This window comes from Onychostruthus taczanowskii, unplaced genomic scaffold (genome assembly GCF_017590055.1).
Source record: "Onychostruthus taczanowskii isolate IOZ18803 unplaced genomic scaffold, ASM1759005v1 scaffold5, whole genome shotgun sequence".
Lineage (NCBI taxonomy): Eukaryota > Metazoa > Chordata > Aves > Passeriformes > Passeridae > Onychostruthus > Onychostruthus taczanowskii.
The window spans coordinates 12,155,987-12,180,322 of NW_024502568.1; the positions used below are offsets into that span (position 1 = coordinate 12,155,987).

General features: G+C 35.5%; 1 protein-coding gene across 3 annotated transcripts in view; it reads left to right on the forward strand.

The window, feature by feature from the left end:
• Window positions 1-24,336, forward strand: part of ATRNL1 (attractin like 1) — a 431,595-nt gene that overhangs the window by 92,064 nt on the left and 315,195 nt on the right. For 2 of the 3 annotated variants that reach the window (XM_041415479.1, XM_041415481.1), the window contains exons 14-19: window positions 1,016-1,148; window positions 2,409-2,590; window positions 10,354-10,567; window positions 11,286-11,474; window positions 16,129-16,347; window positions 20,847-20,984. In XM_041415479.1, the coding sequence (XP_041271413.1) occupies window positions 1,016-1,148; window positions 2,409-2,590; window positions 10,354-10,567; window positions 11,286-11,474; window positions 16,129-16,347; window positions 20,847-20,984 (1,075 nt within the window). The remainder of the gene's footprint in view (window positions 1-1,015; window positions 1,149-2,408; window positions 2,591-10,353; window positions 10,568-11,285; window positions 11,475-16,128; window positions 16,348-20,846; window positions 20,985-24,336) is intronic. The other variant, XM_041415480.1, reaches the window with a different exon arrangement.

The following is a 24,336-nucleotide window of genomic DNA, read 5'->3' on the forward strand; positions in this document are numbered from 1 at the left end:
CAACCACTGTGTAACTTCTTGTCATGCAGTCCCTTTGTACGTTGTTAAATCATACTCCTGGAGACTAGTAGAAAGGTAAGTAACCAACATTTTAAATAAATCATGCATTTGCTATCCAAGTGCAATCCATTATTGCTGCCACGTATTATTTTAATCTTGTGTTGTTTAAGAGAGACAAGAGTTGTTAGCGTTTGACAAAAGGACTCCCAGAGGTCCCTTCCAATCTCAACTGTTCTGTGAATATAAATCTGTCTTGCATTAGGACTTACTTTTAATTATTACCTTGAAATTAAGTTGGTAGAGAGAGCCTTATAGGTGAGCTGATGAATTGGCTGAGGATTTAAGGCAGTTCATTAAATAAGGTATCAATACGATGTCTTAATTAAAAGTACTATGCAAAGGGAAGAAAGATTTATATTCAAAATGTCTAACTTGGAAGACCTCAGTTTTCAGGAAAAAAACCCAAATACTGACCAAATCCAATAAAAGCCCCCAGATAATAATTCCTTCAGTGTTTACTGCTTTTCTTGTATACTAAGGTACCAAAAGAATAAAGTTATCCCCAGTTTTATGTCATGTGTGGAGCATATTCTTGCACCTTCAGTCAGTTTCATGTAATTATTTTGCACCTTGTGCCATTTTTATGTTCTGTTTCACTATTTTTCTTGCTTTAACCTGCAGAGGATGAAATAATTTAATGAAAGTATAACCCTAAACTATCTAATAAATAAATATTTAGTTTAGTTTTTAAAGCACTTCCTGCTCTCTGTACAGGGAATTGGCCTCTTCAATTTGACACTCAGTTGTGTAGAACAAGTGGCGTGATTTGTGCTCCAGTGTTGCATTCTTCATCTGGTAAAGGATTCTCGATAAAGAGCTTAAATTCAGCCTAGCTTTTAGGTGGCCACGACTTTCTGGGAGGGATCTACCTGCTCTGTATTTCCATTGTGACTTCTGTTCTTTTAATAGATGTCTGCTTGAGATGCTGCTTTGTCTGTTTTTTTTTTTTTTACAGTCGGTTAAAAACTACACGAAATGTCACGTGAGGAATGAGCAGATCTGCAATAAGCTGACGAGCTGCAAGAGCTGCTCCCTGCACCTGAACTGCCAGTGGGACCAGAGGCAGCAGGAGTGCCAGGCACTGCCTGGTAAGGGGACACTGCTGCTCACAGCTGGTTTCAAACCTGAGAAAACCTCCTCTGTCCTTGCTAGAGAATGCTTGTTCATGAGCAGACGTGGGTTTGTTTTATTCCTGCTCACTCCTCTTGCCTGCCTGTGCCAGTGAACCCAGATGTGATTTCAGCCCTGATTGGGGTGTCAGTCACTTTAATTGTGTTAGGGCAGATAATGGCATTAGTGAAGGCACAATGACGTGTGCTTCTGCACAGGCCAGAGATGAGCTCTGGCCTGCAGGGAGCACCGAGTGCAGAGCTGAATGGCCATTGCAGGGCTTTTACTGCTACATGGACACTGACATTGTTCCTTTTGCTAGCTGGGGTTTTGCCTTAAAAGTTCTATTCAATTATACTTCAATTTTCCTGTGCAGATAGGGCCCAAGATCTAGTTTCTTGATTGTCTAATATAGGTACTACTATGAAAACAGTGAATATTAAAATGCTAATATGAAATATTCTCAGAAGGTGACTGTTAACATCCTGAAATAGTATTTATTTTGTATTCATAACTACATATATGGAGTTGGATGTCAGAACCTTTTCTATTTGATCTTTATGTCCAGATGAAGTTAATGAACACTTTGTTTTTTACAGAGATGATTCATTAACTAACTTAATTTATTCTCTGCAGTTCAAAACTCTATTTATGTAATCTCTGTAGATTGACTATAACAGTTGCTCTTACTTATCTTTTTAATAGTTATCTGAGTCCGAGTAATGCTGTAAAATATTGAAGAGAAATATTTTCTGAGATGTTATCTGAATTTTCTATAATTTGGATTGCATTGGTATTAAGGCAAATATAAATGCAAAGGTATGATAAAACAAGAATAATGTAAAGTTGTGGTGTCATAATTCTAGGACAGGCATTAGATTTTGAAATTTACATAACACTTAAAAAGAGTTGTTAAAACTATTAATTATGTACATAATCTTATCTTAATATTTAGTTGTACTCAATTCTGAATACAGGGAAGAAATAGTGGCATAAAAATATGCTGAAACTTAGCATATATCTTATAATTATTTTTTAAGTTCTTAGAAGCTTCTTTCTGTAACAATACAGTATTCTGTGTGGTGATACTTGGTATTTCAGAATTTATGTGATGTGAGAAAGGAAATTGGGTGTGGAATGCATTTTGATTTACGATCTCAGGAACATAAAATTCAGACTCCCTTGGGTTTTTTAAAAGTTTTTTTGAATCAGCTTTAATTGTATCCTTTTTGCACCAGCTCACCTGTGTGGAGAAAGATGGAATCACATTGGAGATGCCTGCCTCCACATAAATTCCAGTCGGGAAAGCTATGACAATGCCAAATTGTATTGCTACAATTTGAGTGGAAATCTCGCCTCATTAACAACCTCAAAAGAAGTGGAATTTGTTCTGGATGAAATACAGAAGTATACACTTCAGGTAACTTGAGGAACTGTAATTGGTGCTTCTGTGAAACAAATTGGCTTTGAGAAATCTTTTCTAGGGTTTTATCCAAACAGAGGAAAGTTTATGCCTTCAAAGAAATGTGCTAAAGACTGGTATAAGTCATGTGTAGCATATTAAGGTTTAAAAAAACCTTCAGATTTAAAACAAACCACAGAGCAGCTCCCAAGGTTTCACCTTACCAGATTTAAATGCTAAAAGTTACTATTTACTTGGAAGAGTATTTGCTCAAGAGAATGGCTGGAACACTGATTTTGTGTCCTGATTTCAGCTGTGATAGAGTTAATCCATAAATTGAACACAGGCAAGGGCAGGATCCAGCAATAGGGATGCATCACCCCCATGCACCAGTGCAGGTGTAACTTCTCCAGAAAAGGCAGTTTGCTCTGCAACTGGTTTGTGGGATCAAAGGGTCACAGAGAATCTGCACTCATGTGTAAAACATGTAGCAATTCCCTGCACAGCAGCACTGGAATTAGCAGGAGCTAATTAGCTTTCTCTAATAATGGTGGGGAGAGAGAGGGAGCTGAAAACTCTTCTATGCCTCTGGCAAATACAGCAAGCTGCCACCAGAATATTCCTTAGAAAAGTGATCCATATTACTTTTGTTAACTGTGGAACAAGAGAAGGGAAGAAAAATCACCTGTCCCTGGGTAGTCAGGTTAAATCTTTTGGCAGTTAAATATTCAAATGCTTATTGCTGCGTTTTAACATCATTGGTTAAAGTGTATGAAATGTAAGAATGCCCAGAAATATGAAACCCAGCAGTGCACAATCAGATGGGATGTCTTAGCAGAATATGATTCTGATTTTACATGCAAATCAATTGTTCTTAGCAAGGGCTATTTTTGGGAGTGTGTATTTAGTTTTGTAGAACATGCAGCACTTTGTTAATATAAAATCCTAAAATTTTTAAGTAGTTTAGGATTTTAAAGTTACAGGAAAATGAAAGATAATTGTGGATAATAATTAAAGCTTATATGAAATTAGTATTTGATTTACAAAGTTGTTATGCTGCCAATTAATTGAGATCATGTAAAATAAACATCACTTAAGGATTGTCTTTATGTTATTAATGAATCTGAGAGCAAGAGGTTAGGGACACATATTGTGGACAAAAATGGCCTATTATCCTTTTTAGCATTCCACTGCAAAACACAGATTCAAACATAGGTCATGTACTTGAGGTTTTAGTTGTTTTTTTCCAAGTACATATAGGAACTGGACAGAGAAATTATTTTTTACTAGAACTACACCTTTTTTTCTACTTTTTTTTTGCTAATGAAGGAGAGAAATCATTCTATGTCACAAGTTCTTCCCTGTTACTGTATTTAATGCAGCCTTGAGACACATTTTGTCTGTCCACTCTTTGATGAGTTAATGTTGAAAATGTAATTGAAACAAAAACAAGAACAAAATGATGTTAGCAACATGATTGCTATGGTTATTTATTTTACCACCTTTTTTTCCTTTTTGCTTTCCTTTCCCCTGATTCCTATTAAAATACTGCAGAGGATGCCTTCAAATCTAATAAAGTGTGATAGACTATCGATATGACTGATTTTGGCTGACTGGCTTGAGGTGTAGATGAGAAATAGCTTTTTTAGTGTTTGGAAGCAAGATATTTCTTACATTTCAGAGCTTAGAACTTCTGCAAGGTGACATCCTGTTGAGCATATCTTTATTTAAATGAAGTACGTCCTGAGCCAGTGTGGTGATGTAAATTTGAGATACCTCAAATACATTTTAAGCAATTGTAGACAAATTTATCCACTTTAGAAAACCTATCTTGGATTAAACAATCATTTAGCTGTCAGAACCTCTAATGAAATTCTACCATGAATTATCCTGGTGTTTTCAGTGGCACTTGGAAAAGAAAAGATTTTTTTCATTCATATCTATCTGTCCAGCTGCATTTACTCAGTGTGATACATCCTAAATGTGTTATCAGGTGCGACAGAGGCTCTCTGAAACTTCTTGGTTTTCTTTGCCTGCCTTTCCCTCTCAAACTGCAATCATAATGATTTAAAGAGTGAGATTTCATTTTAGATGGCTTTTTTTCTGTAACAGGTGCTAGTTGGGAGTTCACAAATGGAGTCAGAGCTGCTGTAAGGTGAACACCGTGGTTTTAATCTCTATTATCTGCAGTACAGTTTGACTTGGGTGGTGAAATGTTGAAGGCTTTAAAATCATTAGCCTGGGAAAGAAAAAATGTTTCAGTTTCACCTGAAAACAACAACAACAACAACAAAAAAATTCAGGATTAATGAATGTTCCAGAGCAGCATTTGGAAATAAGAATATGATTCTGACTTTATCTCCTTGTTATTTGGTATTCTTATGCTGAGAAAAGGAAAGCAACTTAGGTAGCTGTTGTGTATTTTACAAACTCAAACAGTATCAGTAAATCTACAACCTGGAAGGACTTCAGCATTCTTTATTGTTAATAGAAACAGCATGTGATTTTGTAGATTGTTTCCTAATACACAAAGTCCCTCTTCTGGGACAAATTTAGGACAATTTCTTTATCATGTTTAGAATAATACATTGAAGTGTTGGGAAAATTCAGAGGGAGGGGACTGCCATTGTCTCCATACCCTCTCCAGACCTCATTGTGTATAAATAATTTCTCCTAATACCAATACTAAACTGGAAATCAATAGGTTGCCTCCTTTTAAAGGATAAGGAGAATGTTCATTTGGTACTAAAGAAAGGGACAAAACAAAGATCTGTGTGCTATGAACTCAAAATACTGTTGAATTTGCAAACCTATTTTAAAATTATCACCAGCAGTTTAAAGTCAAGTTGGTATTGTTCATGAAAAATAAATTAAATTCTGTCAAAGAATGCCAAAGTAAACACAATGGATAGGCTGCAGATTCCCACACTAAAGAAAAATTACACTTAATATTTTTTTCTTACATGCTTTTATTGACCTAGTAAGCAAAATATTATGAAAGGGAAGATTTGAATTTCTCTGAAAAATAGATTAAACAGCAATATGAGGTTAATTTATTGTTCCTGCTAATATTCAAATGTTGTATATTCATTTAAAAGTGCAATTAGCTCTCTTGGGAGTTTGCTTGCTACTGTGGGATTTAACTAAAAATAATAATTTTCTTGTTAGCATGCAATAAATTCTGAGAAGATTTAGTTTTGGTGTAGTAAGCACAAAGGAAGAAGAGAACAGTTATACACAAAGCCTTTCATTATATAAACTATTTGCAACTTTTCCTTTGACTCACAGCTCACAAGGCTAAGCATCTTTTTTATAAATTACACTTGAGTGTAGGTTGCAGTTAATTAGTGAGCTTTGCATAGCAATGTTATTCCTTGTTAGCTCCAAGTATTCTCTGAGGGCTCTATGTTTCTGTGGTTTTATAATGTGTGTGATTGTGGTGAAGTTGACATCTACTCTTGGTTTCTGAATTACTCCCTTTAGAACTGTTTCTACCACTCCCACTTCCCTGTTGTGGTTTTAGAAGTCTAATAAGTTATTTTAGCACTTTAGCTCCATTTTACAGTTGTTGCATTGACTGTCCATTAGCTCACCTCTAGTTTAACTGTCTTCCTGCAGTCGGGATTAGGGGAGCTCAACTCGCTTTGGATGCCTGAGAATGCAAATTTTGCCCCAAAATTGTCCCCCATAAAGAAGAAATTACAATAAGAAACCAAAGTCTCACTGAAATACTAGCTAGAATCTCTGTAGATAGAAATTGGGAAAGTTCTAGTTTTTTCAGTTTGCCAGATTGTACGGTTTTATTTAAACCAATTAGACTACAGAAAAGTTTAAAAAGAGTAGGAGAATTAGGTGTTCTCATGACCTAACACGACTCCTACTATTAATTGCATCCAGGTTGCATCCTATGTGTCTAATAGATCCAGAGACACTTAAAACTCATCAATCTTGCTGCCACTGCTTAAAATGTGTCAGTCACTGGGTAAATATTTACAAAACATGGAATATGCTGGTATCTGGCATAGTCAGAATTGCTGCAGTTAAGGAGTGGAAAACCCTGCATAGAACACATTGTTTCTTTTCACAGAGCTGCTTTTTGAGGAAGTAGGTTTTTTGTTCAGAATGGTGCAGAAAAGAGTCAAATTAACGGCAAGCAATTTCTCCAAATTGTGAATGTTGTGGAAATATGGGCACTGGGAGGCCACAGTATTTTCAGTGTTTAATTGTGTGTTTCATCCTGGAGCAACAAATCAAGGAGTTGAAACAATTCCTGAGAAGTTTGTTGAATTTTGTTTATAAGGTGTTGTGGTGCACATAATAGAAAATGAGATGTTAGTGTATTATGCACTTTCAGAGCAATTTGAGATCCAAAATAAAAGGAATTTAGATAAAGGTGCAGATAATTTTTTGAAAGAGATATATAGTTCCTCAGTAATTTGCATAATTAAGGAACAGGGGAGATTTTTGAGCCTCAGTGGTAGTTGGCTATTCAGTAAAGGTAATCTTGCTCACTTCACTCATCTGCAAATTATTCAGCCCTCATTACTTTAGTGCTGATTCAGCAGTAGTACCTGAAAAAATGTGTCGTCAGTAGAAATGATTCCTTTCACTTTAGATCTGAAAGCAACTTAATCTGATTTAAATTCTCTGAGTAAACAGTGAATTTAACATGAACTATCAGCTTTCTAGATAAGGTTACACAATTTTCCTTTCTAACATAGTTCCTTAAAAACAAATTAAAATTGTCTAATTTAGAATAAGAGAAGAGCATATTTTTTTTAAGCTATTAGTGATCAGTTTTTTATAGATTCCTGTTATGGCCAATTCCCATTATTTCTTCTTCTGAAGAAGAAACTGGATTGGCGTTTTCAGTCGACATATTTGTAGTCCCTTGGTTACTTCAAGTACTTTGAGATTCCCAGCTATTCTGACTAAACCTTTCATTAGTTTGAGAGATAATTTATACTAGATTTATGACTTTTTTTTTTTAAAGAAATTAGTTTGCTAGCCACAGAGCCTTGGTGGCTGCAGGTATTTCCATTATATATGGAACTTCCTGAATGCTCTTGTTGTGATTTGATTTTTCCTGTTGGCTTCCATGCAGTGCAGCAGTGATCATTTTTTGGTGATAAACTTTGATGATATCCACACACACTCTCTACTGTTGCCAACATTCTTCACCTGTGGCCCACCACATGATGGAACTGATGCCACATAATTGAATATGCATGTTAAGCACATCACTGGAACATTTGGGAGGCCTTGCTTGGATAATCTGTGCTTGGCATCCTAACAGCATGGCCTGAGTGGGCCTGCAAGGTCACAGCTTCCATGTTGTGCATTTGATAACGTGCTCATCAGCATTTGGGTCTGTGTTTTGATGGTTTATCCTAGCAGAGAGCCAGAGAGGTACATATGGAATTTGAGATGCCTGACATGATGACTGTAAGCTGTCCAGATAGGCCAGCTATTAAGAATGATTATGACTGGGATATGTGTTGATTTTGCATGAAGTCTTTCGTTTCAGGGATGCTGCTTATATCTCCTATGGCTGCTTTGGCTTTCATGAGTCTCCCTGGGACTTTGTCACCATTAGAGGGGGTTCCAAGACAGTCTCCTACTCAAATGGAAGAATTTATTTCCAAATATCACTGCTGCACTGTCAGTTTTCATTACTGGCTCACATACTTTTTCACCATAGCTGGAATATGATCCCTGTTTTTTTTATGTACTGATGCTGAAGCCAAATTATTTGGCAGTGCAATTGAAACAGTCAGTAATATGTTAAAGATTCTCTTGGCTGGAATCCTTCAATCCCAAAGTAGGCATGTAGGGTTGGTTTATGTGTGTGTTTGTCAGCAGTTTATCCTACCTAAGCCCTTGACATTATTTCATATGTGCTTGGTGTGCACACTCAGCATCTACAGGGACCTGTGTAGATATATGTGTAGGTGTCTAAGGTCTTCTGGTCCGTGTAGACCACATAGAGAAACAGGAATCTAGGCAACTAAACAACAAATAAGACAACAGATGTATTATCTACCATTTTCCACATGCCCGAGTTCCACTTTTACTGCTTGCATCTTGTTCTTTCTGGTGTCCAGGACATGTGAGTTCTCACAGACACCTGGAATGTTGGTCACCTGGGTAGCAATGGAGTTAGGAAGTAAATACAGGAGTAAGACACAAAGTGGACAATGGTAAATTTGCTGAATGTTCTTCTTGCTTTTCAAGAGTCTCCCAGAACACATCACTGTTTATGGAATGGAACACTTCTTAGTAATTTTCTGGTTTATTTAAGATTGTTTTAGTGTCCCTAAGTGTTAGTAGGTAAAGGAATTTTTGTTTGGTCATGATCTTAACTGAGAGTACAGAAACAGATAAGAGCATAGGGAGTACATATTCGGGAGGTCAGGAATACCAACTATATCTACTGATTCTTTTAAAAGGTATTTAGCACTGGTATTTTTGAAACAAAATGAATAATCCTTCATATTTCAGTTTGCTCTAACAAGACAGGGGAAAAAAGAAAGAATGTTCTGATTGTGTGTAGAATTAAGAGTACTGAAAGATTTTCTTTTCGGCCATGGGTTAAACCTGAGTGGCCAGAGGAACCGTGAGATCAAAGGTGAAAGATCAGTGGTAGAGAATGGCAGTAACTTTTGGTTCACTTGTGGAATACATAGCACTTTAACAGTGGCAGGTTCCCTTTAGATATATTATAGTGTTTTACTTACCTTGTAAATTACCTTTACTTACCTTGTAAATCAGTTGTGAATCTAATTCACAATCAGATCAATATCTCTGCTTTGGAGCTGACAATGTGTATCCTCTGCCTGGGCAGGCAGCTGGTTTTGGTATTCTGGAATCCACCTCCATCATGTACCTGTCACAGCCCAGTTATCTCTGTATCTCTCTTCTTTGTGTTTAAACTGGGCTTAATGAAAACTGCCTCTACAGAAATTACGTGTGGAAATGTGTTTGCTTTGGGTGTCTTGAGATTTTTTACACCAATGGTGGCAAGTAATGCATGTAGATTTATCCTGGAACAAGCAAATGCCTTTTTTTCCTTAAAATCTGCTTTTTCGCTTGCTAAGTGTATAAAGATGAAATTATAAAAATCAGTAGAATTTGTGATATAGTTTTACTGATACATCCTAAATATGTTTTTAAAATGTGTGGTTTTAGTTTTTTTTTCTAGAGTATGTTTTATAACTTATAAATCAATAATGAAAGTATATTCAATGTGTATTTAACAGCATTGGAAATGTAAATGTGCCATTTTTATCTCTGTCTCTGAATTGCCTGAAGTTGATCAGTATCAGCACTATGGACTTTAGAGGATGGAATATTGATCCTGCTTTTTCCTGAAATTTGATTTTCTCTGAATTGCTGTTAACATATGTGTATTTCATTATCCACAGTGGCCTAGCAATTAATAATCATACAGTAGCCACTGGGAAAAAACCAAACTATTTCATTATGACCAATAATAGAAATCAGAATTGTCATTGAACAGAATGCAGGTTTTTAGTAGAAGAGAAATACTCCATATAAGGAGTGGAGTTTTTGTTGGGGCCTTTGGGGATGTTTAGGAAGGTAGAACAATTAAGATAAAAACTGTGTGGACAGTGATTGATGAGATGATAAAGTGAGATAGGAGCATGGTGAATTTTGAAAATGTGAAGTTGTTGCTGTTGAACTATTTTTTTTGAAATGTTTTATCAAGACAAAAAGCATTTTAAATGGTTCTCTTTCTTTTGTTTCATTTTCATCCACAGAAGATTTCCCCCTGGGTGGGTTTGCGCAAGATCAACATCTCCTACTGGGGCTGGGATGACATGTCCCCTTTCACAAACACCACCCTGCAGTGGCTCCCTGGAGAGCCCAATGACTCTGGCTTCTGTGCCTACCTGGAGAGAGCAGAGGTGGCAGGGCTGAAGGCAAATCCCTGCACTGCCATGGCAGATGGCCTTGTGTGTGAAAAACCTGTTGGTAAGAAGCCTCTTACTCCCAGGAACTGATGGTGTGGTGAATAACAAGCTCTTTGGGGTTTAGTTTGCCTAAGAGGGATTTGGGGACAATTTGGATTAAATAAATTTTTTTTAAATTTTTTTTTTTTGAATAGCTGTAATCTATTAATATTCCTAAAGCAGCAAATATTTATTTGAGAATTAGTTCACGTGGCTTTTTGCATTACACCAGAAATTTTATAGTTTGCCTCTAAATCAGAAATAGTCAATGGTAACAGTAGGTGTAACCAAATATGGAGATATTCAGCAATGCTGATGTGTTCTTTCTGAATCATGCTGAACATTACTGAATATCTTAAAGTTGTAAAAGAAGGACAAATTCAAAATTCTGGTTTCTGTCTTTTAGGTTTGTTTGTAAAGTTAACTTGTAGTCAAGTGACTGTCACAGTAAACATCCACTAAAATGGACTCTGTGAGCTGTCATATGTTTTGCATATTAAATTTTTGCAGTTATTATTAAATTTCAGTTTTGAATATTAAATTTTGATTTTAAATATAAACAAAATAAATAAAATATTATTTTATTTATATGCAGAAACGTAAATTTGGACCAAATATATTTTTAGCTAGTTTAGGAAGCAACCACTTCAACAGGGATTTTTCCAATGGAACAAATGGTGAAAGAAAAAGGAAATTGAACTTGTGTTCAAAATGATAAAATATTTGTGATCCTTTTCCAGTCAGTCCCAACCAGAATGCCAGGCCCTGCAAAAAGCCCTGCTCCCTGAGGACAACCTGTTCCAACTGCACGAGCAATGGCATGGAATGCATGTGGTGCAGCAGCACCAAACGATGCGTGGACTCCAATGCCTACATCATCTCCTTCCCATATGGACAGTGTCTAGAGTGGCAAACTGCCACCTGCTCCCGTGAGTATCTTACTGAATGTTCATCTTACTAAATATATTGTTAGATTTTATTTTTCACTCAAAATGGCTGGAGGGATTCAGTGCATTCTCTAGAGATAAAAACATTTTCAAGTGAATGACCTTATATAGCTACTAACATGAGAAGTCAGTGCTGAGTATGCATTTCTTAGATACAGGTAAAATGCTGGAAGTTCTTTGATGATGAAATATATTTGGTCTTTTGAAATTGTGAAAAGTATTTATTCCTTTCAGATAAATTAAAATTACCGTGATTGTTTGTATGACCAGAGTCAGTGTGACAAACAACATCCATGAGCTGGAGCAAGATACTGTTAAAATTAGATAATCAGTATGTAGAACTTCAGACTTAGACAATATCAAGTTATTAAGAAGTGTGCTGAATTTTTAAAGATTTCAATGTTCTGATTTACTTGTTTTTCATATTCAGGCTATGCCATTTTCCTAACATGCAAAGATAAAAACAAATTTTTATAAGGGTAGTAGTAGTCTTGAGAATATTGTAACACAAATGTAAAACAAATGATCTTGGTCTTCCTTAGAGTCTTCTCCCTTGCAGATAGGGATTATTAACCCTTGATCCCTAATAATTAACTCTTGCAGATTGTTTGTCCTCTCTATGCAAGTAGAAGGAATTCTATTAGGCCATCAGGCAGGTGGAGGTACAGAAAACTTTTGTCGTGTGTGATCAGACTGGGCCAGGTGCATTAATGTTCAAGGTTGCCCATTTCATCCTTTGGGAACAAGAAGCAAGTGATTTCTTACCTTGTCAAGAAGCCTGGTTACTGCCTGGATGTCCCCTTTGGAAGCACATTTCATCACAACTTGATGCAGTGTCTCTGGGAGAATGAGCAATCTCCTCCAAGTCCCTTTCAGTGTGTCAGGAACAGCAGCTCCTTCCCAAGCTGGAGTGACCGGAGTCAGCCCCTTGCAGTTCCGACATTCCGGGGTTTATCGGTGCCATAATTGATGCAGATGCTGGAGTGAGCTGCCTCGTGCCTTAGATTCCTGTCTTAGTTGAGGTTTATTTAGAACAATTCCTCAGTCATCATTGCTCAGAAGACTGGTTCTTAGAATTTTTCAGGATTTCTGAAGTGTACCTTTGGACTTTCCTTATTGCTCTACTCTGAGAGAATTTTTCTGGTTACTGCTGATTTTCTTTCTCTCTCCCTAAGGGTCTTTTATTTTCAAAGCCTTTGGAATCTTTTATTTGTGGATATCTTGTGACAGGATTAATGATCTTGACAGTGACAAGCAACTTGGTTTCAGGATCATAATTAGATTATGGTTCTATTTGACAGGTTATGGATCCAAATTTAAAAAACCCCAAAGATCAAAGATCAAAACCCCCAAAGGCAGTTACTTGCTCTCACCTAAAACTCAGAAAAATATTAAGTAAAAGAAGACCTTGATGTGTCTTTAAAATAAACCATTGATATATTCTAATCTTAGGACAGAAAAAGGGCTGTATGTACCAGGCCACTACATAACTGTGTTAAAGGGAAATAAGGTATAGGAAAGCTTTTCCTTCAGGCTAAATTGGCCAAGTGCCCATATTCCTGTAATTGAGGTTCCTTCTTCATCTTTAATATCATAGAATATAATGAACCAGGGCCATGTTGAGTTTTCTGGTAAATTTTTTGGCTAAGTTAGTAAATTTCAGTATTAATCCAGGTTCTAGTGCCCAGATTCAATGTAACAGGTAATAGGAATGTTTAATCTCTTGTCAATATGTTTGGAATAATAATTCTGTAGTTACATAAGGGTTTCTCTCTTGTAACAATTCACAGAACCTTTTTTCGTCTCCTGTATAGGAATCAATTTTTTAACTTATAAAATATTGATAGCAAGTTGTGGCAGAACTTAAATAGATTGAAAATCCGGAGATAAAATTGACAGAATCCCACATAAATGATGCTTATGTTTTTGAACTAGCAGATATTATGTCAGCCTGAACTTTCAGTTCAGTTTTTCTTTGTGTAGTGTTTGCACATCATGCTGATTCAATTTGTTTGGGAACATAAGAAATTGTTTTTAATTTGATTGTCATTTTTGTCAGGTCTGTAAAATTTTATATTAAATAAGGCAAAAGGGATTTGCTCTATACCATTTCAACATTATATAAAGGTAATTTTATATGAAAATGTACTTTATATTCAACAAATTAGAAAAAACCAAGATTCTGTGGCTGTAAGCAGTTTTCCCAGACTTTTATAACATCAGATATTTTGCATTTAAACAAGAAAATGCATGTTCAAATGAAGCATGGTTCAGATATTATGTTAGTCTAAAATGACTTGAAAATTTTATTAGGTAAATATATCATTATTGCTGCTGAAGTAATGAATTATTAAGTGGATTCCCTTATCAAGGGATAGTGTTTCTACTTGAAGAACCGACTGGAACTATACCTTTAAAAAATCCTCCTTGTTTCTAAAATTTTATTTTTATTTTGAATTACTAATTTCTGAGCTTATGGATGTTTTGCTCTGAATGAAAAGAAAATTCAGACAAGCATGTATGATTTAAAGTATATTAAAAAAAACAACTGAGAACTTCACATTTATTTTCATAACTTGGAATTAAAAATGAGGAATGCTGTTTTATTGGTGACATATTGTCATTTTAATGCCTGCTTGCCAAAAACTTGCATTTCCACTCTTTCCTACATCTTCCATCCATTATGATTTTTGATTGAATAGCTGACAGTTGAACAATCTTGGACCACCTCTAGAATTTCAAAGAAAACAAAATTGCTGCTTGAATATCCTCTTCTTCCATCAACAATTGCTTCTCAGCTCTCTTCAGTTTTTCAGCTGAATGCCACTGCAGATAATAGCTGAGGATTTTCACTTTTGGTTCTGCTTTAGCCTCTGTAAAGATAGTGCAGCTGATACTTCAGGGCTTTATAAATAGCAGCATGAGTATAAATAGCAGCATGAGATTTATTTGGATTGTTTGGAGCACATCTCTGAAAGGGCAAGCCAGCCCGTGCAGAATGATGGTCTTTATTTTTCTGCTGATCTTCTAACGTATTCAAAAGCCCAAATTTGTATCATTCAACTTCAGCTCCGATGGTTTAAAACTGATTTTTCACGTTTGACAATTTGCAACAACAGTTGTCCTTTTCCCATCCCTGCTATTTTCCATATTTGGGAAACTTGAAGCATTTCCTCCTGTTTGAATTCTTCCAAGTCTATTGAAGAGCTCTTGCTTCAGCTTTTATGTGCTGTTAAAATCCTTTTGAGATTCTCTCAGACTCTTCACTGCCTGTTTTCCTGATATCTGCAGGTATCTTTAGACTGTGCAGTATTTTTTCTTTTTACAGCTTTCATAACTTTAAAACAATTTTAATAGTTGCTGAAGGCAGAGGAGCTAGCTTTATTCTGCTCCCAGTTAATTTGGTTAGCAATGAAATCATTCTGTTTAGTATTCCTTTTGTGGACCAGAGGAGCCCAGGTAGCTCTGAGCATTATTTGGATGCAGTGTTCTGGCTGCATCTGAGCCAAATTGAGAAATGTAGAAACCATTTGAGTGTCCTTCAAAATAACTCTGGGAATCTTTAAATTACTTTCTTCTTTTTAAAAAGAAACTTGGATAATTTTGGCTTCACAGCAGGAGCTTACCTTCATGTGTGCTTTTAAAATTTAATTTTGAAAGGCTATAAAGTTATTGTGAGGAGAGACAGCAACCCATAGTGATCAATGTTTGAATGAGTCTGATGTTAATTTGATCCAGTGTTACAACAGTAATTAAAAAAATTAATACGTGTCAGAAAAAGCTTAAAGAAGCTTGGGAACTTTAATGGTGTTCTTGAAGTTACTAAAATATTAATTTCTTATTAATAAAAAATGACAGTAACTTCAGAATAAGAATTTTATTTGGTTCTAAACAGATTTAAAATATGAGGAAGACCGTTTAATAATTTTAAAGAATAGAGGATAAAAGGTCTAAAGGGATATTTGGATTTTAGAATGCAATTTTAAAAATGAAACCTGACTAACTGATGAGAACCTTAAGATACAGTTAATTTAAATGGGTCTGAATTATGACTTGTTGCTTGAGATGTGTGGTTTGCTAGCTTGTTTCAAAAGCTGTGTGTAAGGAGACTAAGTAATATCTGTAGGTGAATACTCAGGTGACATCCCGGGATACTTTGTGCCCAAAATAATTTTTGGTTTGAGTTTTGGTTTGAAATGATCCTGTGTTTTTTTCTATTTATAAATATTATCAATCTTACTTGGTTTATTGACCTTGCATTGAACTCTAGTTTTCCCTTTGGAAGGGCTGTTTATCTCAGTAAAATTAGTAATAAATGCATTATATACTACTAATAAGGAAAGAATATATATTTTCTTCTGTGTGTAATGAAGATGTGCAATATTCTTGTTCTGCTTAATTTTATTTGTTTATTTGAAGTTTTTATTGTTGCACTGTGATATAACAAACACCTGCTGCATGTTTTGTGATCTTTAAGAATGTCCAGCTTTTAATGAATACTGAGATATTCTTACTAGTATAACCGATTTTTTTTTTAAATTTGCACGAGGAAAAATTAATTCTCCATTTTCTATTGTAAAATCCAAGCAATCTATTTAAAAAACAATACATTAATATTGTATTCCATGTACTAAAGCTCAAAACTGCTCTGGGCTGAGGACCTGTGGACAGTGTTTGGAGCAGCCAGGGTGTGGATGGTGCAATGATCCCAGTAACACTGGCAAAGGACAGTGCTTGGAAGGCTCCTCCAGAGGCCCAATGAAACCTGTCAGTGTCCACTCCAATGAAATGGTGCTTGATGCCACTCTTTGCCCAAAAGAAAAAAATTATGAGTGGTCTTTTATCCAGTGTCCAGGTAAGGTTTACTTCCATTCTTTCTTATGTATGAAATAAGAGTTTAAGCACACCAAAATTATGTGATTGTTCTGAGTAATGCAAATAGCATTTTCATGAAAAACTTGTTTTTTACAAAAGATTTCCTAAATATAGAGTTTGTTTGTGTACTGAAAACAAATGTGGGTTGACTTGTGAAATGCAGTGCAAGTAGTTTAGCCAGAATTGCCGTTTATTTGTAAATAAGTTTTCACCTTTCACCCGCCCTATCCCTACACATTTAGAAATCAATGTGAATTTTCTTCAGCTCTTCCTTTCTTCTGGCTTCTGTATCCATCTAGGAGTGGAATGGGGGAAAAATTATCCATAGGGGAAGACTGATGGACACAAAATTCCCTCCTGCTCTTGCCAAGTCTGGCTGACTGTCAGAATGGGGGCTGCCAAAACTTGAGCTGTGCTTGCAGCTGACCTTTTAGACACTTAGAGTGAACAGAATATGTGCTTGTGTAGCCTTAAAGAGAATCTCTGTAGTCTCTATTTAAGCCACTCCAGTCTTAATTGCAGTATTTTAATTTTTGAGTTCATTGGAAATGTAAGGAAGATATCAGGTGCTGTAAGACAGTGAAAGCTGTGCTGGTGCAGCCTCCTATGTGGAAATCCTCCAACCCTGACAGCAGAGTGTGGAAGCAGCTGTGGAGGACTGCAGGCAAATGAAAAGCACACTAGGGACTTTGACAGCCCTCCAGAAGTCATTTACAATAATGCAGTTTAAAAGACAGCTTGAAAACTTTGTGGTGATTTTTTTTTGGCTTTTTTTTTTTTTTTTTTTTTCTTTTTTAAAGAATAAATAATGTAACTGTGCTGAAGTTATTTTTTCAGGAAATGTTCTGCTGATAATTTTGGAAGCTCGAGCTTCTGTAGGATCAATAATTTTATGGGTACATGCAGCTGTGTTTGCCTTCTTGCCTGCTTTTTTTCTTCAGTTTATTCTCTCTGTTGTGTATGCATATATATAGAGAGTGAGGGTTTTTTAACGTCTTAGAAAAATGAAATAAAATATAAACCCCAGTGAGCACTGTTGCATATTTTCAGTTAAAACCAAAGAAATCTTCCACATCATGTAATACTACTTCCTGAGCAAAGAAGCTTCTAGTACATTTCTGGAAACAATAGCATGACATTCTGTTGTTGTATAGAAATTTCATTTCTCAGTCTATATATTGATATTGGAGGATTGTTAACCCTTCACTGGAATGCATAAATTATGCCACTAGTGAAATTGTAATAGGTGAATATATTGCTTGTCTAAAGAGCTGTTTAATATTTCTTCTTGATGGATAAAATTCTGTGTTCATTGTATGTTCTTATAAAGAATTTACTAAAGTTCCTCTTCAGTTTAACATTCCCTAGCTTTATGAGTTTAAGGGACAAACAGTACAGAAGTCATAGAATTAAAACTTCAATTGAAGTGAAATTTCTTTTTGATCTGTTTAGGCTGGAGGTTTTGTTCTTAAGATTCTTGTTTTCATTTTCATAGAATATTTTCTATAGTGGATTATACTAACACAGTTTATTCTTAGCACAACAATCATTTGATGTACTTGAAACAAGATAGAATTCTACTAAATCTATGTAAGCCTACTGAACGGTTTACAGTTAGGATGAAACTATAAATAGTTTATACCATGCAATTTGGAGATTATTCTGCCACATTGATGAATAGTTGGCTGAACCATTCATGGTCATTCAGGCATAAACTTATTTTTCCTTGTAGTCCATATCCATCCTCCTTATAGCACCTCTGGGCAATTGTGCTGATGATAAAAATGTTAAATTCCTTCTCATTTTCTGTTTGTTCAAAACTTCAAGATTACTATTCATCAGGCAGTATAGAAAATGTTTATTTTTGTGATTGGTCACTTTGAAATTAATAGGCTTCAATTAAGCTGTCATAATATTTATTTTGATAGGAATACAATTTTATTATCATTGGATTCTTAGTTTAACTGAACTGTTCTTATAAATAAAATTGCAAATTATATATGAAGAAAAAATTATACAAAGAAAAGAAAAATAGCTTTGACATACATATCATGAGAAGAAAGGTTTAGGGAGAATGCAAGCCCAAATTTTTCTTTAAAGTCTAAATTTCTTCTCTGAAAAGCAGTGTGAGCAGATTTTAACTAGTTTGTTTATAACTAGATGAAGTATCTTTACACTAGATCCAGATTGTAATGAAGACACCCTGTTCATAAATTTTCCTGGTTTCAACTATTTTCTTAAAACTATAATTACCAACAATTGTCAGCTTCATCAGCTATTTCAACACAGAGGTCCAAAGCAAATTAGACATAAAATTACTTCTCTCCAGGGCAGCCTGACTGAGGATTCAGCTGAAGCACATTTTTGTGTTTGAGGAAAATGACTTTGTTGCTGCCAGTGATGTACATTAAAAGGACTTAAAGAAAAAAGAGCTTTTACAAATTTAAGTCCTAATTCTTGCTTAATTACTCATTACTGTGTCTCATTAATTTAATGATTTTTTAAATTATTTAATACTGATGTCTCCAGTTTGATTGCACTGAACCAACTTTGAAATTTATTGAACTTGCACTTCTGACTTTTTCCAATGAGATGCATATTTTTAAGGAAATGAGCAAATACATAATGTAATTTTTCTATGGTGTGTCATGTCAGTTGTTGATTGCATTACTTCTTATTGTGTATATGTTTTTTTGAATTTGTTTTAAAATCTCTTCCATTTACTTTGACACAACAAAATGTAAGAATTCAGAGCTGTCATGTGTGACCAGATAGTATTATGACTTGCAGAAAACTAAACTTTACAATTAAGGTTGCTTTCATCACCCTGTATAACACAAAAATTAAGAGATACCAAAATAAGCATTAGCAAGAATAGAAAATTTATAGATCAATGGCCCACTAGTTAGAGAATATGAGTATTAAGCATTTGTCCTACACAATGATATACTCTTAATTAGACAATCTTACTTTAACAGAACGCCTCTTTAATGTACTCTCTGTTTTTACTTTTGATTTATTGGGCTGTATTTTTTTTACATTTGCTTTAAGTAATTTAAGGTGTAAAACATGTACACAACCCCCAAAATGGAGCTGCCACTCATGGTACTTTTGTGTAGATTTTCCTGAGAATGGCTACAAACTGCAAAAGAGGGAGACACCATAAAGGTGTCTAAAATTCAAGTGTTCTTGGGAAGAATAAGGCTTGTGATTTCTAGAGATTTAGTCAAGATAGTGAGAAAACCTAATGGTACAGAAATGTTTAATACTTGTTTGGAAGATTGTCTAGGCATAGTTACAGAAGAAAGAAGAGATTGTCAACTTGGGATGTTTTAATGGTTTATGAGCCAAGTCTGGCAATGGCTAAAAATATATTAAGTTACTAAATTATAAAACAGCTCTAAAAACTTTTAAATCATGCAGTGAGAATCCCCTTTTTTCCCATAGCCAAGACACCAATCACTGTGACATTTAAATTAAAAATCCAAATTAAAAAAAATACAATTTTACTGTGATAGCTGTCCTCTTCCAAGTCTTCCACCCACTTTGGCACTGAGGAATCGACAGGTCTGACATGGTTTGACATTTGACAAGCTGTTATAATTGACAGATTACTAATCTGCTGGGCACCATGAGCTCTGAAGCTCCACTCTATAGAGAGGTCATCCTTCAAAACCTGGCGGCAGGATCAATGACGCTGGCAGGATTCACATTGTGATTTTGCTGCAGGAGTGATCAGTGCTTTCTGAGTTTCCCCAAAATTTGAAGCCCTGGAGTGGAGCTCTGCTGCAAGATCAGTGGTTTATAGTGGTGTTATTGGACAAAAAGCAATTTTATGCTTTCAAGGTCACATGTGAAAAAATTATGTCAATAGGAATCCAGATTTTTCACTTTCACCAAAATCCAGTGTAGTGAGGACAGACTGGAGCCGTTTGATGTGGTCCTGATGTCCTTAAAATTGCTTTGCATGCCAAAGGTAACGAGGGTCAGGACAATCAAAAATAAGGTAATATTTAGTTAATTTATTTTGGACTTCTCTCTCCCCACTGTGTTTAGCTGTGAGTTCATGTTCTCCATCACAGTAGGCTTTCAAATGCTTCATGTTTGCCTGTAGGTATTGGGGTTTTCATGGAGTTTCAGTTAGTGACTTGCTACCTCTTCAAAGCTTTCTGAAATGCCTAGACAGCATTTTAAAGCTGTAAGGACTAATTAAATCATTCCATGGTAAAAAAAAGCCCTTTCTCGTAAAACGCCCCTTAAAACTCGCATGTCACAACAGAGGCAGTTTTTGTGTGAATCCATCTTGTATTGCAATGCTGTTTTGAAGAGATTCTGTGTCGAAGTGCAAATATATTTATGCTGGTTATTTGTCAGGACTGAACTCAGAATCACATTGTACTACAATTTCATAGCCACATAGAGATGATTTTGTTCCAAAGAGAAATTTACTAATGAAGCTTTACAAATGTTGTATTCCAGCTTGCCAGTGTAATGGCCACAGCACCTGCATCAACAGCAACGTCTGTGATCAGTGTAGAAACCTAACAACAGGAAAACAGTGTGAGACCTGCATGCCAGGATATTACGGGGATCCCACAAACGGAGGACAGTGTACAGGTAAGTTATTCTATTGGAAAGAAAAAGAAAAATAGCAAAATGACATTTTATGTAATGTGAATTTAATGTATTTAATGTAACGTGAAATTAACTTTTCTTTAAAGGTTAAAAGTTTATTTTATAGTACAGATGAGCTGATCAGCTAAACTAATGATTCAAAATCAGATTAATATATTTAAAGAGAAACTAATTCAGGGTCATTATTTTGCAATCGCTACTCTCTCAGGAGGAGGAAGAAACTTCCTCATTGGAGCAACACCTCAAATTATTTCAGAAAGATGTCATTAAATTCCATGTGACCAATCCTGTTAGAGGCAGTGAGAAGGTACTTATAAATAAACTTCAGCATCTTCCAGAATGTCTGGTAACGCTGATTTGTATAAATATGTGATGCTAGTGGAGGAATTATGCATTTAACAGACTAACAGGTCTTACCCATGTAAAGATGAAACAAAAAGTCCTGGTGTGCTGAGGATGGCAATCCACCCAGACCTATTCCAAGTTTAGTTTTTAAACTGCTGCACTGGAGGATTCTTCTTGGAGTGAAGGAGAGAATGAAGTCAAATACTGCAAGTGGTTTTTGTTTATTGCTGTAGGGATGAAGGAGCTCCTTCCCTTAAAACTGAGTCATGGAAGGAGGAACATATTCAATATGGAATCTCAATAAGATTGGCTTTGAATCTAGGAGGGTGCTGGAAAGTTTTGTCCCATGACTTTTTCTTCTCAATTACTGATGTTTCTTTAACCAGACCTTTGCTTCTCAAGGCGTATTTCTTCATTTAAAGGGTTTGTTGGTTCCTCAGCACTCTAATGTGCAGTAGGCAATGCATAAAGATTCACATCTGGTACACTCAAGCACGATATGTAAAAATTGTGTTCAAGGGGATAGAAAGATTAATGTCTACATTTATTGACAATTGAACATTTTGCTGAGGCTTTATGATGCTTTAAATAATTCTTAATAGTTCAGTTTTTCTCTTGAAGTTGACAAAATGTTCTTTTGCTGTCTGTATCACCTTTATGGCAAAATGATGTATTCATACAGCTTTTATTCTTCAGGGATACATTAGCTATCAACCAAATAAGCATTCCATCACCTTTAGTGAAATATGCGTGGTGCAATAATGGCTGAAATCAATTTATAAGACCAGTAAAATTGTAAATTTTACAACTTGTTTTTTCAAACCTAGTCTGTAAAAATGCATATTTTTATTGGTAGACATGATTTTAACAGGAGCTATGTTGACTAGAGAATGCTTTAAAAAATAAAAATTATAATTATTTCAATGCTTTATCTGCTATGGTATGTTGTATTTTTAGTATAGAGTGCATAATAAAAGTTTGCATCCTTAGGATATTTTGAAGAATGTAGTAATTGTGAACTGTTAGATTTTCTACAGTATCATGAGTACTGTGATAGAGGTGACCAAATTGTGGGCCAGGGATTGCTGCAGGAAAAAATACCAGTGATCCATAGATAAGTCAAATCAATGTTACTGGGAATTAAGAGGATCTTGGAACCATAGCTAGGATCAGGCACAGTGCAAACATAAAGAAAAAAAGTAATGGCTCTGTTTCTTTCCTCCTTCATTCTTCTAATGCTATTGGTAATGCAGAAAAAAAAATTAAAGTTGGCTGGAAATTAAAACCATAATTAAAAAGAAATATGCGGAGAAAAATATGAGTCAAAGAAAGGGAAACCTTCAAAGAAGCTGAGCTAAAGTGTGACTGAAATAAGCAGAAAATAAGGCAGGAAATTATATGAAAAAGCCAATCAAAGGACAAAAGAATCACAAGGAACTTAAAAATCAGTCATCTTTAGAGTTGCATCTTGTGTCAGTTTCTGGCTGGACTCCACCAACTTCCCTTTTCCACCAAGACTCAACCTTTGGTTCCATGGCTGCCTGAGCACATGGTGTGTTTTTCCCTTGGAGTTCCTGAGTAATTGAGGATGCAGGCTGAAAACTTTTTAAAGGCATGACAAGATGATGACTATAACTCTGAAAGTACCTCTGTAATACTGTAATATTCTTCACGGATCAAGTTGCTATAGTTACAAGGGCACAGCTTGCTTTGAATTGGAGAGCAGTCAAAGCTGGGGACAGAGGATGTGCTTGATCTCTGCAGTGCAGAGGAGAAGTCATGTGCTCTGGGACAAAATCTGCAGGTCATTTCCCTAGCACACTCACGACATAAAATAATTTTTTCCAGTGTCCTGATGAAAGTACTTATGTGTTCAGTGCACACATTATGTTTCCTGCTGTCATGATATATGTACTTACAGGTAAAATCTGAGCTCTTGGTTTCACTGTTGGTGGTACAGACTAAAATTATTTGCAAGAAAACCTTCCTTTTTTTATATAGATTCCATTAGCCCTCAGGAAGGAGGAGGACATGCATAGCAAGCCTTGAAGTCCTTGGAAAGCTTTTATCTTTTCTCCCTAACTACGCCAATAGTTTCCTAAACCCTTTCTGTTTATACTCTGAGGAGGTAATTCAGAAAGCTCTCAAAGAAATGACTGTCCACCTCTTAGTGATCAATTCTGTTCTGACCTTTGTCCAAGGATGGAAAATTCTGTTAAAATAAAATTTTTTTTTTCCACTCTGGTACTAATGGTGGATTTACAACTGTCATCAGATAACTGATACATTTATAGTGGTATTGCATATTGTTATGGTATTAAATTACTATGGAATGAGTAACAGTTGTTATAGAAGAAAGATATAATTCAGATTTCACAAGTTGTTGAATAGTTGTGATTAAAGAATGGGTAAAAAAAAAAGACTCTTTGGGATTTTCACTCACTGTAATTGCTGACATTTCAATAGCTTTAAAACAGATCTAAGGACTTGTTTTGCATCCTGATATGATGCAGGCTTAGTAAATGTGACAAACCTTGCAGAAGGACAAAGAAAAGATGCCAGCATAATAGCAGGCTTCAGATGCATGAAGGGAAGCTGAAAAGAGGGAGATGATAAAGTGCCTTTCCCCAAGTCCCCATTTTGGTTGAGGAGGAAGCAATGGGATTAAGTTGCCACAAGAAAGGTTAAGGTGGAATACAAGGAAAATTTTCTACTGGTTAAACTGTGAAAGATTATGTAAATATGCTATGAAATCTGCATTACCACCTGCACTATCCCTTTTAAATTTTCAAAATTTGGGAACGGGTAGGGAACAAGCTGATTCCACATGTTTTTCTCCAGCCCTAATGTTCTGTAGTGTCTTGGAGTCTGAGATCTAGACAGCAGGGTGGTATTGGGTGAGGATGAAGTATTCTGATTATATAGGAAAATGAGCTGTGTATAGCCCTATGGCTGTGGATATTTACCATATTTTGGGTCCTTAATATTA